Below are 20,688 nucleotides of genomic sequence, written 5' to 3'. Positions count from 1 at the left end.
TCCCCCCCAAAACGAATGGGCTCAAAGCGAAATGCATGTTCTTAACACCACAGCTGTCGAGCAGGACGCAGGGTTTCAGTTTTTGCAGCAGCAGCATGGAATATAAAAGGAAGAAAAAAATACATTTAGCCTCCACGTTGGAAAAAAGCTGTTTAATATCAACCCCATCATTAAAAATGTGCAAGTCCGTTTGTTCATGTGGCGAGTGATGAAACACCTACAGGCATTTATCACCTCTGCTTTATCTACCCCAAGTTCATCCAGTGAATATGACATAGAGCCTATATCCCCCCAAAAAACCAAAAACAACTGGTTTAACAAGCAAAAACCAAAAAGAAAAAGGAGTGAACACAGCGTCGGATTGCTACAGGTCTACATCCCATAACTTGAATTTCCAGTGAATTATGACTTGGATCGACTAATTAAAGCTACTGTGGAATTATTTCAATGCCATGGTCGTTTTGTTGTTTGTGTGTTTGTGCTGGAACAAAAAATAAAAAAATAAAAAATAATAAAATAAATTCAGAAGAGGAAGAAAAAGAAAGCTGTTTCCATATGAGAAGGAGGAAAACAACAACAACAACAATAACAACAGTCCCTGGATATTTGTCTTTGCATAAAACAAAAAATAAAAACCAAAGGAAAAAAAAAAAAAAAAAAAAAAAAGCTCCGGAGAAAAGATGTATTTACAATTAGCTGTGACGGTTCCAGGCTGTGGCAATCCCGCTAAAAGAATCAAATAAAAATATGTCTCTCTGCTCTACAAAAGCATTCTCGGTGCCATTTCATATATATTTCGCACTTTGTGTCATCTATAAAAAGCCATCATAGAATAAATTACAATCTCAATAACAAAAAAACTGAAAAATAAAATAGAATGTCTACGAGAAAATTCTCCCAGTTATAAAGCAACACAGAAGAAGATGAACAAAATGGCTGAAATGTAATGCATGGCAACCACCTGAAAACAAAATAACAATAATAATAATAATAATAATAATAATTTTGATCATATGCTGTATTTTTGGAACGTCACTAAAATGTGTTTTTAGATTAATTTCAAGGCCTTATTATTGTTGTTATTATTATTATTATTATTACTATATTTTTAAGACATTGATCATATGTTATGTTATGTCTGTCTCCTCTCTGAATTTGATTTATTTCTGGACAATCTTCCAATAATAATAATAATAATAATAATAATAATAATAATAATAATAATAATAATAATAATATCGATTAATCTGAATTCAGTCCTTAAAGCATTTCAGCTCTAATTTGATTGGAAACACATTCTAATGTAATGTCATATAGAGGAGAGGAAATAGTAAAAAGGTCAAGAAGATGTAAACAGATTAAAATGTTTTCACATTAATTAAAAAAAAAAAATACTTAGACATAAAGTGAAATGCGTCACAGAAATATTTCAACTTAACGTTTTTTCCCCCGCAACTAAATAGACGTTAAATAGGAAACAAATAGGCTACGTGGCAGTGGGTTGTGCATGGAAAATGAGTTTAGAAAAAAAATGTTTGTCTTTAAAAAAAAAAAAAAGGGAAAAAAAAAGATAAATCCAAAAAAGTGCCCCAGTGAAAGAAAAACAAAAAGGAATGAAGCCATGACTTTTAAAGTTATACAATATTTACAAAAGTGGATCCAAATGCTCTGTGAGAGTTGGTGACATATATTTGTAGATATCTATATATCTATAGAGCCCATCCTGTTGTGGAAAAGTGCCAGATAATCCAATCAATCGCCATGGAGCCCTTCCAGGACCTGGGAGCCCGTCTGAAGGGGAGGGGAGGGGAGGGGGGGGCTTGTGTTGTGGAAATATAATGGTGTTTTTGTTTGTTTGACTTATGATAGAGGCCATAGGTTACACACTTTTATTTACCCCATCACTGCTGTTAAGGCCAGGCCAACGAGCTGCACCAATAATAATAATAATAATAATAATAATAATAATAATAATAATAATAATAATGTGTGTTTCGTTTCTCATTTGATCGGCCTACGGGACCAGGCGCGTCCCCGGTGACAGACGGGACTCCGGCGGTGTTTCTCCCTCAGCTGGACCCACCGGACTGCAGCCTCCACCGGCCTAAGGTTTTACTCCATTAACGCAGCTCTTTTTGACCCCCTCTGCACCACCCACCTACCCACCCACCCGCCCGTCCGTCCGTCCGTCCGTCCGTCAGTCACCGCTGGACGCACAATTCCCAGCTACAAAACTAAACGCCTCTGCCTTTTGCTTTTACTTTTACGCACAGGAAAAAGTGTGGGTTTGGTAGAAAAAGTGGCGAATGGAGACCATTCAAACTAAGAACCTCGGTGTCTTTTCGTCTAATATCCACATACCCCCTTCCCCCTCCCTCTTTTTTTTTTTTGTCAAGTATAATTTCAATACACAATAGGGGCTACACCTTGAAACTGCGTCGACTGGAGTCACAGTGCTGGGCATGTATCCTCGGAGAACACAACACAGGCTTATGTTCCTTAAGCTCTGGGAGAGGAAAAAAAAATGTCCTGTCCTCCCCTCTTCTCATGTTCCATTTGTCAGATATTCACTGCAGATATTGTTTAGGTACTCACTGCAATCTATTATACATAAAACACCCACTATTTCGTTTCATAGTCCAGTGATTTATATATAACCTTGGGGATAAATAAAAAGGAGAAACAAGTCCTGGAGGAGCGGTCCAGCAGAGTTCATTGGACCGGGGTCTGGACCCCGTGGTGCGGCGGCGTGTCCCCGTACACATCCTCGCTCCCCGGCAGAGCTCCTCCGGGAGGGGTCATGCGTTTTTCCTTCTGTCTCCTGTTACAAAACCAAACCCTCACCACTTCTTTCTCCAGGTGAAGACTGTCCGCCAGGCTGATTATTTCCGACGCTGCCGGTTTAGGGCACTTCAGAAAATGGCTCTCCAAAGCTCCTTTTACGCTTACCTCGATTGAAGTCCGTTTTTTCCTTTTCCTCCCTTGCGCAGCGATTTTGTCCAGGCTGGTGGGGCTTCCAGAGGTGGAGTCCGCCTCCTCCAGCCACTTGTTCAACAGAGGCTTCAGCTTGCACATGTTTTTGAAGCTGAGCTGCAGGGCCTCAAACCTGCATATGGTGGTCTGGGAAAACACATTTCCGTACAGAGTTCCCAGGGCGAGTCCCACGTCCGCCTGCGTAAAGCCCAGCTTGATCCTCCGCTGCTTGAACTGTTTGGCGAACTGCTCCAGGTCGTCCGAGGTCGGCGTATCCTCGTCCGAGTGGTCGTGGTGGCTCTGCGGCCGGTGCTGGTGCTGATGCTGGGACGGGGGGTGGCCGTGTTCGCTGAGGTGCGGGCTGTGGTGGTCGTCATGACTGTCTCTTAGGTTGTGGTGGTGCATGCCCTGCCCGCTGCCCGGGATCAGCCCGTTAACGCTGAAACCCGGCTGGGAGTAAATAAGGCTTTGGCCGTTCGTCGTCGCCATGCTCGGTATGTGCGCCGCGGTGGTGGTTCTCCACGCCCGGCCGTCGTGGTGGTTCCCGTGCGCCTGGTGCACCAGGTGGGGCGGCCGAGACTGGTGCTGCAGGTTGCTGCTGGAGTTGTGCATCTCGTCCCGGGCGCCCTGCACCGCGGGTTTGATGTCCTGCTCTGCGCCGAGCGGGCTGGAGGACCACGGGGCTGCCTCTCCGTGGGACAGCGCCGTGATCCACTGGTGTGCGTGGCTGAGCGTGTGGCTGTTGCTCTGCAGTGGGTAGTCGCTCTGCAACAGGCTCTGCGCGTCCCGGTACGCCGTGGCTTGCTGCATGCTGCCGGGCTCCGAGTGCACGATGGATGCGCTGGAGGTGAGGATGCTGTAGTGGTTAGACGCTGCGGTCGCCATGACTCTCGGAGCCGGACTGGTCGCTCTTATTAAAGGAACCTCGCATTTGACAGATCCTCTCCTGCCCACAGGCGGCTCCCAGGCGCTCTGCCAAGTGGACGCCGAGGCGCACCTGGACTCCGCTCCGCCCCCCGTCGCTCATTGGGCGCGGGAGGATGATGGACGTGGTTACCAAGGGCAACGGCGCGGCGATTGGCTGCGGGGAAGTCTCAACAAACACTACTCTCTTTTGTTGGAGAGGTGCGAGTTTGAGGCTCCCGTGGAAGCGGAGAGCCGGAGTGCAGCATGGGGAGACGGAGCACCGGGATCAGCAGTGCAACTGTAAGATACAGTTGATTTACTTTGATAATCATGTTCTATGAAGGGCGAGGCTGGGAGACCAGGCTGTTATCTATTGCACAGATTAAACCAAAGGCTCTGTTATGAGGGGCTTTACAAATGTTTATCCAGGTTCAGTTCATATTTTATGAACTGTTGACTGTTATTCAGAAACAGCTTTTATGATTTAATGCGTGTGTGTGAGCGTTTGCGCAGCATCTTATGGAAACTTTTCAGAGCAACAAATTCATTGCCACTGTCTTAGGTTTTGTCATTTTGAAATCTCATAGTCATGTAAATTTCACATGTCAGATAAGGAGGCCTGTTGACAGGGTTTTATGGATTTATGTTGCAGGATTCTGTTCAGTCGGATCCATCTAACAGATAGAATCTGTGTTCTTTGTGCATCGCGTTGTGTTTGGATCAGAGAAATATGTGGATGGTGTTTTTAAGCCCAAAAAGTACAATGTGTGTTTTGTTTTTTTTTTACTGTTTAAGCAAACCGTGCGTTTGTAGTTGTAGTCTATTTTATTCAGTTAAAATGTCAGTGTATGTTGGTTTTAAATATGAAATCGGATTGTGTAAATACTGTTGTATTAAGATCATGACTAAACGCACGGTGCTGTTTGGATTAGAATGGAACAAATATTACACTGAATTAAATACACGTCAAAGAAAAACCTCTAACAAATTCAGACTAAATTGATTTTGGTGGAAAATATAAAATAGTTGATGAAGTTTTAGTGTTTACAACATTAATGTTTAATAGTACATTTCAGTTTTTTTCCCTGTACAAAACCCAACATCCACACCTGCTGTCATAAAGTAAAATGTAGAACTGTCCTGTTAATGTGGATGCATTTAAAAACTCCTGCTCCTCAAAGCTGATGATGGAACAATCATGTGTTCTTTTTCAAGCACTAATGAATGTTTGACAAAGTGTAACTTGGAGCCTTTTCCAGATGAAGCCTCGTAAAAACTATCTTTCATAACTTGACTTAAATCTGACAGACTATAAAGTCTACAAATAAACATTTGTGTCCAGTCAGGCTGTAAAGTGACTTTACAGGCCTGCAGACGTAGGAGTGGCTGCACACTGGAAACTATTTTCAAGACTCAAGTTGAGCTTCTACATAAGCTCTAATGATTTTAAAGGTATATTTACTTTGATATAAAATAAGCTTAATGCTTTCTTGCTTTTATGAATCTTGTTTGGAGCATTTATGTGCTTCTAAATAGTTGTTTACAGCACTGTAAAGGATCCATGGAAGGGCACTGGAGTGTGATGCCACAGTGATGAGAGGCTTCCAGGATTCTTTACATACCAACACAGATTCAGAAATTATTTTCAGGTCTTCTTTATGACTATTTCAGAGTGAATAGTGTGTGAAAAGCTCCTCCGGCAGCTCATCATCCACTAAAAGTGAGGACAGACACAAGTGAAGAGGCGGATTAAGTCCAGACTCAGGCCTCCAGTCCAGTCCAGGGCAGGGAGGGCAGGGTTCCATCCCGTCCCAGCTGTCGTCCCCCTGGTGTTAGCTTCAGGGACCAGGACTTTGTCCAGAGAGGGGACATTCCTGGCCGACCACTGCTGGTTGCCATAGGGAGAGGTAAATGAAACAACAGCAGTCGTGTCGCTGCTGCTCCCCCCTGCTTCTGGACTATCTAAAGACCTCTATTTAGAGAGGCTCTCTGCTGCAGGGACAAAGCCTTTCGCAGGGATAAAGGAGGGAGGAGTAAAGCGAACAGGGCCCTGAGAGGGAGAAAGGGCTAAAAACTGAAAAAGATGAGAGAGATTAGAAAGCCTCTGTCTGTCCTCAAAGCTGCTCCTCAAACCACAGCCAGATAAAGCACACTATGAAAAAATAAACAGCCACTAAAAAACACAACATTTCACAAGGCTAAAGTGTTCTCCAACTTTGAAACTTTCCAGGAAATCCCTTAAATGGAACATTACTGGGCATTAATAATTTCTCCTGTGTAGTATGTAATTAAAAAGCGCTTTAAGTTAGCTGTATGGCCTGCAACAATTCAATCCACCAGAAACAGAGCAGCACATACCGGCCACAAATTAAAGCTATATATCAGTGACGACAGATCTTCAATATCCACAATTTATAACTTCTAAACTATGCAAATGACTTAAACTGTAATTAAACATTTTATATAATAACCTGGACCCAGCAGTAAAATTAAACAGCAATAAAAAAAGCAATTATCAGGGAAATATTTTCTGAAAATATTCTAACTGTAATCTGCATGTATTTTAATGCAGTAAAAACAAAAAAAGTCTACATACTGAATATGCACGCCCACAAATCATGGCAAAATTAATTTATTCTACAGGTTCACATAAGGACACGTGGGTGTATGAGCCACACAGACACAGAAACCCAGTGGTAGGATTTTATTTTAAGGCAATGATTTGAACAGTTCTACAACTTTTCTTTTTGTATTTATGTTGAGTTTATGGACAAAATATTGACATTTTCATTTCAGATCTATATATTTTTTTAACAAATATAACATTTAAATAGCACCGATTACATTGTTTTTATATGAATTGGAAACAAGTTTATGACATTGTTAAAGGATGACAGTGACTGTTTCTGTAAATCTGTGTTGTTTTCTGATGTTGTTAGTCTGTTTACATCTGTAATGAAGGTAAAAACCAGACATGTAAGGACCAGAAGAGAAACATAAAGTGCTGATTTTCCTTCCATAACTCCAGCTCTTCAATTAGGATGTAGTATCACTGAGTGGGCCTTTAATGGATCTCATTTCATAGGCTAATAATCCTTTATGGTTGTGAATCCAGCTGCACTGACAACACATGACGCTGGCAGGATTTAAGTCATAGGAGCAAAAGTTTCCAGGCACGGTTCAGTAATTCATTCTGGTAATATTGAACATTATTGTGGCGTAACATTGAAATCGACCAAATCAAAAGAACATTGTGGTAATTAGGCTGTAATTCAAGGAATTACCATATCGCCACACAGGCTTAAATAGTCGTGTTGGGAGAAACGCAAAGCACATTATTTTAATGGTGTAATATGCAAACTATGGCTCGTTTCAATTACATGGCTTAACAATGCATAAATGATGCGAGCCTTGTTATTTGGACTGCAGGGTCCTCAGTTATTCAATCACTCAAAGGGGCCAATGTTAGGGCCACCGCTGCCTCCTTCTCCTACACTGAAACCCAACGCCGAGCACCGAGGGCTGCTGCCAAACTACATTTAAGGGAATAAAAATGAACAGCAGAGAATGTAAGCGTTAAATTAACAGTAGGATAATTATATGACCCGTGTGCTGTAAAGATTCAATTTCTAACGCTCTAATTAGGCGACTGTCTCCCCATACAGTACATCAGCTCACATCCCTCTGCCAATTTCTCACCAGAAAGCATCCTGCAAGCGGAAATAATTAGATTTTATTAAGACACGGCTCGCGTAATAAAGAAAATCAAGGGAGGGGCTGGTTAAATATGATATGTTTTTAAAGTCATTGATTGTTTCATGCGTAGATGGAACACTGAGTCCAGAAGAGAGTCAGGTCCAGGTCTGAGGCCAGGGGGGTCTCCATCACCACTACAATACTACGTCACAGTGGGAGGAAGATAACTTTTCTAAACATCCTCTAGAAAATAACTGCAGAATTAGTGGGTTTAAAAGCCCCTACTGGATACTACATGATATCTCTTGGCTATTAGCATAAGTGATAAAATCCAATGGAATACAATAAGATGTTTAACAGCTTAGTATTAAGTGCTACAGAGTGAAAAACTGTCCCATTTGGAACATTATTGGTTTATTACAGTCTCATCTTTAGGGAACGATCCTCACTAAATGGATATTTCCTTATTTTGTGCATAGTTGACTTGCTAGTGCAGAGACAAACAAACGGAAGCAACAGCAGCTGATGCATAATGATTATTTAAAGCGAAAGTCTATAGAATACTGATGGAAAGTAAAGGAGAAACACTGATGGGAGGGGTCTGTTTCAGGATGGTAATGCCTCCATGAGGTGTCACTGAATTATATCCTCCTGACACCCACTAAGTAAACATTTTCGCCATTTTACATGAAATAATTGCCTTAATTGGAAACAGCATGACGCAACAGTTTTTTCAGATACATTTTTTATTTTATTTATTTTTTAAATATAATGTCCTTTTCAGTGGACATTATGTAATTTTTTTATTTTAAAGTAAAGCTGTGAAACTCTTATCCATTACAGAGGACAAAAATGCATTGCTGGGTCTCAGGAGGATATGGTGTTAAGAGTGATTTTTTTGTGATTTTTTTTTTTTTTTTTTTTGTGAGATTCAGTGATTTATTCCAAGCACGCAATGAAATTTAACATATATGCAAACTAGCAAAACATATGTAATAATACAAATATCAAGAATCATAACAATCTTAGATAGTAGAACAGCACAACAGTTCCATTTACATGCCCGAAAAGGGGTGGGAAGAAGTGCAACTTATTTAATCCCACCCTCTCTCCCTAAAATAAAAGAGTGAACACATTTCCAAAACTGAGTGTCTCCAGGAGATTTCAGACCAACATATAGGACACAAAAACACCAAATGAGGGAATATCTTCAAGAAAAATAGTGTTTATCACATCTAATCTGGTCCTTTCTGCTCAATTTTCCTTTATTTTGTCACCCCTCTGTTTATAGTATGAGGCAAAACTTTCCGTATTTTTCCAGCAGAGATGTCCAGGTTTCATTTCAGATCAATAAATCTCGTCGAGGCCTGCTTTTCTTACGTAACGAGAGCCAACCAGCCCACGCCTTTCATCCGTACTGTAATTGTTGTGCGCATCAAAGAGCGGTTAGATTGACAGGCTGTATGGGAGGATTAATACAGTGGGTGAGTGACGACATACTGAGTCGGGATGGAGGAGGAACAGAAGAGGTAGAGGATGGGGGGTTGGGGGTGGGGTGTGTGTGTGTGGGGGGGGTGAGATACGGGGTGAGAAGGGGAAGAATGAGAGAAAAAGTTGGAGAGGACAAAAAGTGGGGAGAGAGTTAACGAGAGGGAGAGCATTAATTGTGCGCATTGTGCCGAGCTCTTTTGCTGAGTGTGGCTGTCGAGGTGCGGGCGCTCACCCCTCCAGCAGCCCGCCGTGATCTGAGCCAGCTCTCAGACTGCTGTATTCCAATGCAATTAGGCCACTCAAAGGCCTGCTTAAAGCTGCACCCCCACCACACACACACACACACACACACACACACACACACACACACACACACACACACACACGCACACACACACCCTTAGATAGCAACAGCCCCTGTGGGTCCCCTTCATTGTAGCAGGGAGGTGTATTCTGTCCCTCTTTGAGGCCCTGGATGAAGAGACCACCCCGGGGAGCAGAAAAAAGGGAGGATTACCTCTTTTTCTGTCCCCTTTCCCTCTGTCTCTCCCTCTTTATCTTCCTCTCTTTCTCTCCATTTAGGAGTTCACCTCTATCGGCTGTGGTTAGCTCTTCCAAACGACACGCAAACTTGGCATTTTTTGCAAGAGGGAAACAGAAGAAGAGCGGCTATGATGAATGTCATAGCGGGGACTGGTTTAGAAATATCACTTTCCCCTTCCTCTTTCATTATTCATACAGTCATATATTTCAACAAGTGGCGTGGGGCGTGTAGCTCGCCGGTTCATCCCCACTGGCATCAGCGCCGCAGCCTCAGTCAGTCCTCTCTCCGTGGGCTGTATTAAGAGAAAGCTCTTCACGATAGCAGAGTTCTCTTGGCTGGGTTTCAACATGTCTCATTCCCCAGAAAGCATTTAAAGCAGATTACCAACCTAACGCTACACCTCCCCAATAAGAGAAGAGAAAGAGAGAGGGAGAGGGAGAAAAAAAAACTGGCACATTAACACCTGCAATACTGCTCAATGGCATCAACAGATTAACAAGGTAATCCACACAATGAGGTCTTTGATTCGTGTGGTTTGGCAGGCAATAACGCCAGGCATAATGCACACTGTTATTTCAGAGCGTCCCAGCACGAGGAAACCTGGCACATGCGCTTCCCTTTTTTTTTGTCTTTCCTTCAGATGAGGGTTTAAAGATTTTTAACTGGTGTGTTTGTGTGTTTCATGTCAGAGAAATAACCTGCCGGCTGCTCCTGTGGGCCGCGTGAAGGGAGAAGGGGAAGGAATGGCAGGTTTTCTGAAGGCTGCTTAAACAGCAGGTCTGAGGAGCTTCCCCTCGTCCTTCCCCCCCGTTTTTCCTGCATAAGGACGTGCGTATAGGATGAGTGTGTGTCTGTATGTGTGCGTGGGATAGATCTCGCGGTCCCATCGCTCATGTGCGGCTCAATTAGCCCCACGTGCCTCGTTCGTCAGACGTAGAGGCAGAGCAGATGGCAGGAGACGCACCGTGTTACCATGCTGCGGCACTATGTAACGCTGCTCTAATTGAAACATCAATACTGCCCTGTCAATACACTACTGCTACTTTACAACACACCACTACCTCCAGACCTGCACTTGACTGGGAAAAAGCAGTCGTTACTCTCGTATTACATTCATGTGAGGCACGGCTTTCAGATGAACTCGCGAAAAAGTTTGACGTTGAACCCAAAAACAACAGCAAACTAACTTTTTCCGGCACTTCGCTTCAGTCGGTTTGTGTTTGTTTACAGTGCAGTGGTAGTAAAGGAAGCATGCAGAGAAAAGGGGAGAATTTCCTCTCTAGCATCTCCACTGTGGCCCATTTTTAATGAATTGATAAAAAGTTGAGGGAGTTCACATGGCTGTGATCAGTAATTTGACGTTATCGGAAATTCAGTGGAGAACAGAGAGAAATTAGGCGGCTAGAAATTAATTTGTTATTTGTCCAACTCAATGAGGAGTGACACAGCCCCTTTAATGAATGGGTAATCCATTTCTTATTGCACTGAGCAGAGTTCACCCTTCAATGAAGTGGAAAAAGACAAACATATCTTTCACGAACCTTTCCGGAGGTAAACGAGGAGGGGAGATGAGTGCCGAGACCTTCCCCTGAAACAATTTGTTTAGGTTATAATTTATACGTTGGGGTGTGATTGAGTTTAAAGGAAGATCGGAATCTGCAATAAATACTGTCTGCCATCACAGAGCCTGTACATGGAATTAATCTGTGATCAATCGTCTCATACCTCTGAGGAACAGAGTGCAAATTCTTTCTGTAACTACAGTTCATATTTGTTTCTCTCCTCTCTTGGTTTTCTGTTCAGTTTCAGACGTCCGGTCCTCGGAGGCGTTCAGCGGCTGCACCTCCAGGACCCGATCCAGGTGAAGATGTGATGGTAAGGAGCTGCTCTTTATGTCCAGATCATCACCACTGCTCTTCTTCTCATGAAGCACCTTCAAAGTATCAGACCTCAATCCTGTTGAGGACGTTTGCTCTGTCTGATGTAACAGTTGGATGAAGTACGACATGAGGAAACAAAAGAGTAAAGTCACCTTTCCAATTAAATCAACATGTTTTGATGATCTAAACTTAATAAGTACATTTACAGTTTTTCAATATAAACACTCTACTATATCTCTGAAGCAAATTACAGTTTCTACACCACTAAAAGTACTTGACAGCTTAGTCACTTTTAAGCCATGAAATAAAGACCCAATACTACTTCTGTGGTAGTTCTCAAAGGAATTTTTCTCTCTATTTAACCTTTTTTTTTAAAGCAATTTATTACCATTTGTTATAATATTATCCTCTGTATTTTGCATTTTTCAGTGTAAATCATGCATTTTTCTATATTTACTTCACTGATCATGTAGACGTTCATAGAAGCACAGGGGAAATTCAAAGGTTATTAGATCAAATTTAAAAAAAAATGACGAAAAAGTGACTTTTTCATCAACTGAACATAAATACTGATCTAACTCCATGAGTTTTACTGGTGAATCAATGATGTAGAAGATGATGTGTTTCTGTGTTCACTACGGAGCCTCTGAACGTCCAAATGGGTCATATCTGATGACCGTGAAAATATGAATAACTGTATTTTACACCAATTATTTACTTGTATTGATAGGATTAGTGGATCAACAAGTATTAAACAGTTTAGATCAGTAGATGGGTTTGGCTGTTTGGATCTTTAAGGGTTAATATAAAGATTTGACACTATGGATGATATACCATCACAAATAGAATAGAATAGAATAGGCTTTATTGTCATTACACCAGTTGTGCCACAAAATCCATTCTATTCTATTATTTATACAATAAAACTTTTGTCAATATAGATGAGCTATACATTGTTAGATATCTTAGACTCTCTGCAACTGAGTTACTTACTTTATTTTACAGTATTCCTGAGCAACAAAACTTAATTAGTCAAAGAATCACCTGCATAACGATCAAAGTTAATGGAACTAGTGTATGTAGTTCAGGTTGTATTTTGTCCACATACTAAAAGGAGAATTTTTGAAAACTAGAGGTTATTTCCTTTCAAATGAGGTGTCATTGATTCATTTTGGCCTCATGGTTCTTCAGTTGCACAGGAAAAATTACTGAGCATTTTTTCCAAAGTCAAAAGTATTTTCCTCAAAAAGAGTAAATTAGGCTCTATACTGAGTGAATTTGACTCTATATTGAGTACATTTGGCTCTATACTGAGTAACTTTGACTCCATATTGAGTAAATTTGACTCTATATTGAGTAAATTTGGCTCTATATTGAGTTTGGAGAGCTCTACCCAAAGAGTAACTTTCACTCTTTTTAGAGAGGGTAAAAGAGTAAAATTTTCTTCACTTTGAGTACATTTTACTCAGGAAAATTTCCTGTGTATCAGCTTTGGAATGTGGTAAATATGCAAAAATGAGGACAATTTAGGTAGGAAGGAACAGGTTTAAGATTAAACCAGTGTTTTCCAACATTATTGGTTTGTAACATCTTAAAAAACTGTGTCATCAGGATCACATTTACCTATTTTTATCTATAAACTTTTCACATGGTTTCTTTTTATTCAATCTAATGCCACAAATCAAGGATTAGAGAACAAACCCAAAAACTGATAGGAGTTTATTCCTTCTTTTTTTTGCATTAATCATGTGATGATAAACATTAATCTATTCATAAACCTGGATTTCAAGTAGCTCCAACAGCATCATGCAGCTCGGATACTAATGCTTCAATAATAATAATCTAATGATGTCAGAGGGACTTAAGTACTTTCATGTATTGGAGTTTAAGCAGACTTTTTTCAGATTATTTTTCCATTGCTGTATTGATAATTCTATTCAAATATTGCATCTGACTTTGTTTTTACCCCTTTGTTAAACACGGTGTGTAACCCTCATGGTCGACAGGCATGAAAACACAAAGCAGCGCAACACAAACAGTCTGTGTGGAAGTGTTGTTTACCTGAAAAGCCATAGTAGACATCAAGGTGTTGGAGAGAGACTGGTTACCCAGCGTGGCGTCTTCGGGACTTTTTTTCTGCACCTGTTTAACAAAACAGATGTTTGGAGTTAAAGATGTGGGAATGTGTGATAGTTTAGTACGGTGTATTTATGTTTTTTCTCATGATGATAAAAAAAGCAGTTTTCAGGAGTCACTGCGATGTGTAAAATAAAAGTGCTTCTGCAATCCTTTTGACTGCATTTCCTTTCTCAAAAACATTAGCAAAGGCCGTTTTCCAGTGTTTTACTTCATGTACTGTTTGCATTCATGTTTTGAAGCTGGCATCGTCTTCATCGCCGCCTTTGGAGATGATGTTTTTACATGAAGAGATGTACTTTCCATCACTGGTAAACTGATATTTAAGTGCGAAATCAGTGTCGAGGGCCTTTAATATGGATAAAATCTGCTTCTAATATGCGAAAATGTAATTTATAGTTGTTGTGGTACATTATTTGTTCTTGTTAAGGCTCCTTGACATCTTCCGTCTGTTGCACTTCACACCAGCACTTGCAGAAGGGGCTGGGACTCCTCTGACATCCTTTTCCCACTCCTCATAAATGTTGTGAGGCAAAACATTTGAAGGAAACACAAAATAAACAGGACACCAGCCCTTCAGACAGAGAGAGAGAGAGAGAGAGAGAGAGAGAGAGAGAGAGAGAGAGAGAGAGAGAGAGAGAGAGAGAGGAGAGAGAGAGAGAGAGAGAGGAGAGAGAGAGAGAGAGAGAGAGAGAGAGAGAGGAGAGAGAGAGAGAGAGAGAGAGAGAGAGAGGAGAGAGAGAGAGAGAGAGAGAGAGAGAGAGAGAGAGAGAGAGAGAGAGAGAGATCTTATTTAACCTGGTTATCTTAAAGAAGAAGACAAGGACAAAACCGCTGAATTCGAGATCGATCACAAAACGTCTCCGTCCACGGGAGCGACATCCAGACTCATCTTACAATTTGATCTTGGCTCAAGTTTTCAGTGAGTGTTGACGTCTCCGAGTTGTGAGGAATCCCGAGCCGGTGGTGTGCAGCGGGGTTTCAGTGATACAGTATTTACAAGGCAAGAAGGAAGTGGGAGCGCTGCAAAAGACGGCGCTTTCAATTATTTCTCACAGCATTCATGAAAATAGAAGCACAGCGGGGAGTACAGTAAGAACGACAAAACTATAAAAAGACGCAGAGTGAAAAGAGAACTCCCAAGCTAAAATAAACGCCGATGGATGCCGTTGCTGGTGTTGAACCTAAAATAGTGTATGTCTCTGAAACAGGAGCAATAGAACCAGTGTTGTGGAGTGATAGGAGGAGCAGAGATGGGCAAAAAAACCCCAGAAATAATAATAATAATCATAATAAATAACTGGAACGAGGTTGAAGTTTGGATTTGATAGCGTGCAACTTGAGTTTGGAGTTCTACCAGTGGAGTCAAACCTAATTTAATAAAACTTGGCTCCTGTTTTCATATCATTTCTAATGGTTGCAGTGTTGTTTCTTGCCCTATGAGATGAGTTTTTTTTTTTTATTTTTTAGAGATGCTGCAGTGTTCCCACATTCCAAAGGGTTTTTCTTTCCAATCCAAGGAGGGCCAAAGCTACATAAAATACCAGCAATTATCCTTTAAAGTCCTTCAGACTGAAAGCTTGCAGATTGGCAGATTTCCCATACGTTCGAGCAATAAAATGCGCACGCACCTTCATCCTGTCTGCCCTCTAACTCATCAACAGAAGCAGACGACAACCAGCTTTTCCTGGAGCTGATCTCTTTCTCTGTCTTCCTCTAGATGAGCTCTGGTGAGGGGGAGAGAGGGAGAGGGAGAGGGAGAGGGAGAGGGAGAGGGAGGCTCACAGACAGAGATGTTTGTTTCCCAGCCCTTCCACTGTCTCCGTGGGACGACCCTCCCCATCCACCCACCCTCCAATCCCCCATCAGAGCCCCCCACCCCCCCCTCCACCTAATGGATCAAACAAAGGACATCATTTGTAGGCCAAGTCTTTTTCTGAGCGTCTCTCTCCTCAGCTCTGCATACCAATCCAATACAGCCCAAGGAAAAAAAGCCATGCCGTGGTACATGTGTGTGTGTGTATATGTGTGTGTATCTGGGCCGGGGGTTGGAAGGTCTGTTTGCCTCTCCGCCAAGCATCGATTTATCCTTTTCTCCAATTTATTTCTCCTCCTTGCCTCTACGATACATTCAGATCTGCCTCTAGGGGAGGAACTCGGGGTAAAGACGTTGTCAAGCCTCCGCCGTTTCCTCCTAACACCGGCTCTAAACTCATCTACAGGCCCGAGGACCATGTACCTCTGCAAGGACATGTCGGGCGGTGGCGGCACGCACACAAACAGCTCTACCTTTTGTTGTGGCTGCACACTCCGGTCTGTAACTGGCCTAATAATACAGATGCAAAAAGAAAGGAAACACATAAAAGGCCTTAATGATCCTGAGAGGATAATGCAGATTTAGTCTGGAGGAGAATTATGTTTGTTTAAGTTCAAACACTGAGCTGAAAGATGATTACGAAGAGCGAAAAATGTGCTCTAGTTTCAAAGGAGACTTAAAGGAGTCTTTTTTTTTTTCTTTCTCTTCAGTACAGTTGTTAAAAAAGCCAGAATCAAATTTAATTGTTCCTCATAATCAGGCTTAGACTCAGTGTGCGAAGAGATAGGATCAGAATAACAATATCTCAAGTCCCGATTCAACTGTCTGATCCCTATCTGTGTCTGTATGATTCTGACATTTTCAGATGTTATTACTCAGACTCAAGGATTTGTATCCTAAAGCCTCGACAGTGACGGCGGCGTTGAACAGAAACGCTGCATGTGCACAAATCTCCGTGTAACCCTCGGCGCGCACACACACCGAGTCGCACACACATACGCCAGATCTGCGAGCCATTCTTCAGTGTCACAGTGAGCGACGCCTGGCACATCCTTACACCTGAAGTTGATCAATGCAGATATGTCCAGGGGGAAATTGAAATCCATAGGAAATTAGGCGGTGCCAGTGATTTATTGGAATAGTAAATCACAGTGTGTGTGATGTGTGAAATGTGTGTGTTCTATGTACAGTACCCGGTGTCTGTCAGGGACGGTGATGTCAGCAGCCCGAACCTTCCTGTCTCGCTCTGTTTGGTAGGCCCATTCAATCAGGTCCAGAGGGGGGTAACGGCTCCTCCGGTACACCCCCCTCTGAGGGATGGGGTGACGCGACCCCATGGACACAAAGCTCCGCAGGGGTCCCTCTGAGGTGGAGAAGAGAAAGGCATGAAACTACTGTTAAAGTGCTGTCGAACTCACTAGCTACATTTCCATCCAAATGTCAAGTCAATTTTGTGCAACTGTTTGAAACCAGGCTGGAATTAAAAGGCTCGGGGTCTCTATAAACATCCACGGGACAGAAGGAAAAAAAAAAAAAAACACAGATAAAAACAGGAAGACGTCCTCGAAATCTGGTGGAATCTGCGGTTATTATTTTGGACACGGACTATTTAATGACGGCGGTTTGGAATACTTAAAACCCCCTTCCATTGAAAACATTCCTCATCATTTGTTCTCTCGTCTTTGTGCAGATTCTGACACTCTCAGGATTTTCCTCTGAAGGTGGAGAGTTTCTCTGCTCACTGGAAGTTGGATTTTTAAAGCTCGTGTCTACGGCGTCACAAGTATTCCGGAGCCGGTCGTGATCTAGTGGGAAACTTTTACAAGTGGAACATGAAGACTCGAACAAATCACTGCTCATACACTGAAAAATGGACTTTTAGGGAACCCGAAAATGTGTTTGAGTTGGAAAATGAACAGTATTTGCATATTAAGAGAATGTAGATTTTTCAGTCATGGGCAGAAATGGATTTTACATTTGCGAAAGAGGTTAAGCTTTTGGGGGAATATACTGTACATCAGAAACATCAGAAAGTACTGAAGTTTTAGTCTGTTTTATAACATGTTGAGCAAAGTATTTATGTGATTAACTTTATCAATGCTGTTCAGCTGTGATGGGAATGATAGTTTTGCTTAATGTAAGGTGTAAAATAAACGAGCAGATCAAATGTTTGTAAAGGGGAATTAAATGTTTGGGATAATCACATTAAGAAATTAGCAAAAATCTCTCAAAAGTATTGAAAATATTCTAAAATACATAGAAAAATGAATGCATTTAAGTCTTAAATCATTAAAAATCTCCAATTTTTAAAACCACAGTTTGATCTTGAGGAAAATAATGATACAGTAACACAAATGCACATATAAACTAAGCATTATAAAAATCTTAAACTACTCTCTATAACATCAGTTGCACCTTAGCATCTTCATTTTGCAGGATTTCCCCTTAACTTTCATCCCGACTGCGAGTCAATGTGACGCTTTAACTATTAGACAGGCACAGTTCTAATACAGCAGAGAAATCAAAAACATATATTTGATACTGAATATACTGTATTTGTGAGTCTCACAGAGGAGATTGCATTCATGCGTGAATGTAACAAGCAGATCAAATGTTTCTAAAGGGGAATTAAATGTTTTGGAAAATCACATTAAAAAATTAGCAAAAATCTCTAAAAAGTATTGAAAATATTCTGAAATATAAAGAAAACTGGGGTAAAATGAAAACTTTTAAGTCTTAAATCATTAAAAATCCCCAATTTTTAAAACCACAATTTGATCTTGAAGAAAATACTGATAATGTAACACAGATGCACATATAAACTAAGACTTTTAACCATCATAAAAATCTTAAACTACTCTCTATAACACAGGTGTCAAACATGCGGCCCGGGGGCCAAATCTGGCCCGCCAAAGGGTCCAGTCCGGCCCTTGGGATGAAGTTGTGAAATGCCAAAATTACACTAAGATATTAACAATCCTTTTATTTCAGGTCCCACATTTAGACCAATTCAATCTCAAGTGGGTCGGACCGGTAAAATACTATCATAATGATCTAAAATACTCACAACTCCAAATTTCTCTCTGTAAATGTAAATATTTTCATGTATTTACACTAAAACAAAGTATAATTTCCCCCAAAAATGTGAATAACCTGAACAAATATGAACAACCTGAAATATTTTATGAGAAGTAAGTACAATTTTAACAATAATCCGCCTGATATTAAATATTTTGTGTATTTGTAGACCTGCTGTGATCTGTAAGTTATAATGAACATGTCAAAATGATAAACTGAAGCATAATATTGTTAAAATTACACTTATTTTTTTCAGTTTGTTCACGTTATTCACATTGTTTGAAAGGATAGTTTGTAGATGTAATATTTTCATTGTTTAATTTTACTTAATCTAATAGAGAAAATTTTGGAGTTGACATTATTTATATATTATTATGTTATTATTTTACTGGTTCAGCCCACTTTAAATCAAATTTAGCTGAATGTGGCCCTTGAACTAAAATGAGTTTGACAGCCCTGCTCTATATCATCAATTGCACCTTAGCATCTTCATTTTGCAGGATTTCCCCTTAACTTTCATGCAAGTAAATCTGACACTTTAACTATTAGACAGGCACACTTCTAATACAACAGAGAAATCAAAAACGTATATTTGACATTGCATATACTGTATTTGCGAGTCTCGCAGAGGAGATTGCATTCATGCGTGAATGTGCAAATAAATCCAGGAGGCTTTTCTACAGAGATAGCATCACTTCCTATCACGCTCTCCCACACCCTTTCACTTGCAGTTTTTCTTTTTCCAGGTACACCGCTTGTGTTCTAGCTTGTTTTTGTCCTTCTTTAATTGCTTTTTTTTTTTTTTTGCAGAGAGGAAGAAAAGACAACAACAAGCTGTGGTGAGGGCTGCAGCTAATGGAGAGGCTGTAATTGTGAATGGAGGCATTCATCTGGAGACGTTGTCCGTGAATTGCGGCGCACAATACCCAGCGCCGGGCTGCTCAGATCACCAACCAGTCACCAAACACACACAGATGCACACACACACACACATCGAATCCTGAGATCAGTGGTGTTCAGAGGAGGAACGTAATCACACCTCCACAGAGAGCAAGATGCTGAGGAGGGGAGGTTTGGAAGGGAGGGGAGAGGGGGGAAAGACAAGAGGAGAAATTACACAAGGAGAGAGGAGAAAGGAGGAGGAGCTGGGACCGGGAAATTGATGTTTCCTACCATTTGATTTAGGCCATAGAGCCCAGGAGGCAGATCTGATGGAGTCACATGAATCCACACAACCTTAATATGAACCAACAGACCTATAAGCAACACATGAGGAGGCACTCGGATCAGGGATGAGCAATAAAACCCATTAATCTGAGTTTTTGAGACTTTAACAGGCAACAGTGAGCATCTACTGATCAAAAATGTTTAATAACTGTTGACCCATTAGTCCAGTGGTTCCCAACCTTTTCTGACTCATGACCTCATTTTAACATCACAAATTTCTGGTGACCCCAGACATTTCAAACAGAAACTTGTTTTTTGGCTTAAATTTATTTATTTTTGATCATGTAATAGTTTGCTATACTATGTTGCAAATAAATGCTAATTTTAGAGGACATTTAGTCTATATAATGCATATTATTGTGGACGGAGGCAGAAAAGCCAGGTGTAGATTACTGCATAAAGTGAGAATTTTATTTTCCTTCATCAGGATATGTACAGTCAGTCCATCTTGGATTTACAAGGCTGCAAATAAATACTGAACAAACAATAACTCAAACTATGAATTATGAAAGAGCTGCAGCATCTGAAACCGACCACAATGAACATTTGACAGATAAACAGAACCACAGTGCTTCAGTTTCAGCTTCAGAGTTTATCAAGTCTTTTACGGGTTGGGATTGTCTCTGTCAACTCATATGTTTTTTTATTAGTAATTTTATTTTTATCAATTACTAGAAATTTCAGGCGACCCCATTTGAATTCCAGGTGACCCCACATGGGGTCCCGACCCCAAGGTTGAAAAACACTGGATTAATCCTATCAACAGATTAAATAATTCAGGTAAAATGCAGTTCGTTGGGTTTTCATCAGAATCAGACATGACCCATTTGGACGTTCAGAGGCTCCGCAGTGACTCTAACAGAAACATTGAAACATATGGAGTTTGACAAATGAAAGAGCATGTAGACCAGGGGTGTCAAATTCATTTTAGTTCAGGGGCC

General features: G+C 41.0%; 2 protein-coding genes across 5 annotated transcripts in view; both read right to left on the bottom strand.

Moving 5' to 3' along the window:
* Window positions 1-2,712: 2,712 nt before the first annotated feature.
* pou3f2b (POU class 3 homeobox 2b) lies at window positions 2,713-3,984 on the bottom strand. Its single transcript, XM_030158580.1, has one exon. It carries the CDS (start codon window positions 3,856-3,858, stop codon window positions 2,713-2,715), a length of 1,146 nt encoding a protein of 381 aa, XP_030014440.1. The 5' UTR covers window positions 3,859-3,984.
* Window positions 3,985-8,580: 4,596 nt separating this feature from the next.
* LOC115436361 (endoprotease bli-like) overlaps window positions 8,581-20,688 on the bottom strand; it is a 313,286-nt gene continuing 301,178 nt past the window's right edge. For 3 of the 4 annotated variants that reach the window (XM_030159218.1, XM_030159217.1, XM_030159216.1), the window contains 3 exons: window positions 16,636-16,805; window positions 13,552-13,632; window positions 8,581-11,588 (listed from right to left, as the gene is read on the bottom strand). In XM_030159218.1, coding sequence (XP_030015078.1) covers window positions 11,376-11,588; window positions 13,552-13,632; window positions 16,636-16,805 — 464 coding nt within the window. In that variant the 3' untranslated portion in view covers window positions 8,581-11,375. Of the gene's footprint in view, window positions 11,589-13,551; window positions 13,633-16,635; window positions 16,806-19,693; window positions 19,777-20,688 lie in introns of those variants that run through there. The other variant, XR_003937806.1, reaches the window with a different exon arrangement.

This window comes from Sphaeramia orbicularis, chromosome 16 (assembly GCF_902148855.1).
Source record: "Sphaeramia orbicularis chromosome 16, fSphaOr1.1, whole genome shotgun sequence".
Lineage (NCBI taxonomy): Eukaryota > Metazoa > Chordata > Actinopteri > Kurtiformes > Apogonidae > Sphaeramia > Sphaeramia orbicularis.
This window is presented reverse-complemented; position numbering and strand designations above follow the sequence as displayed.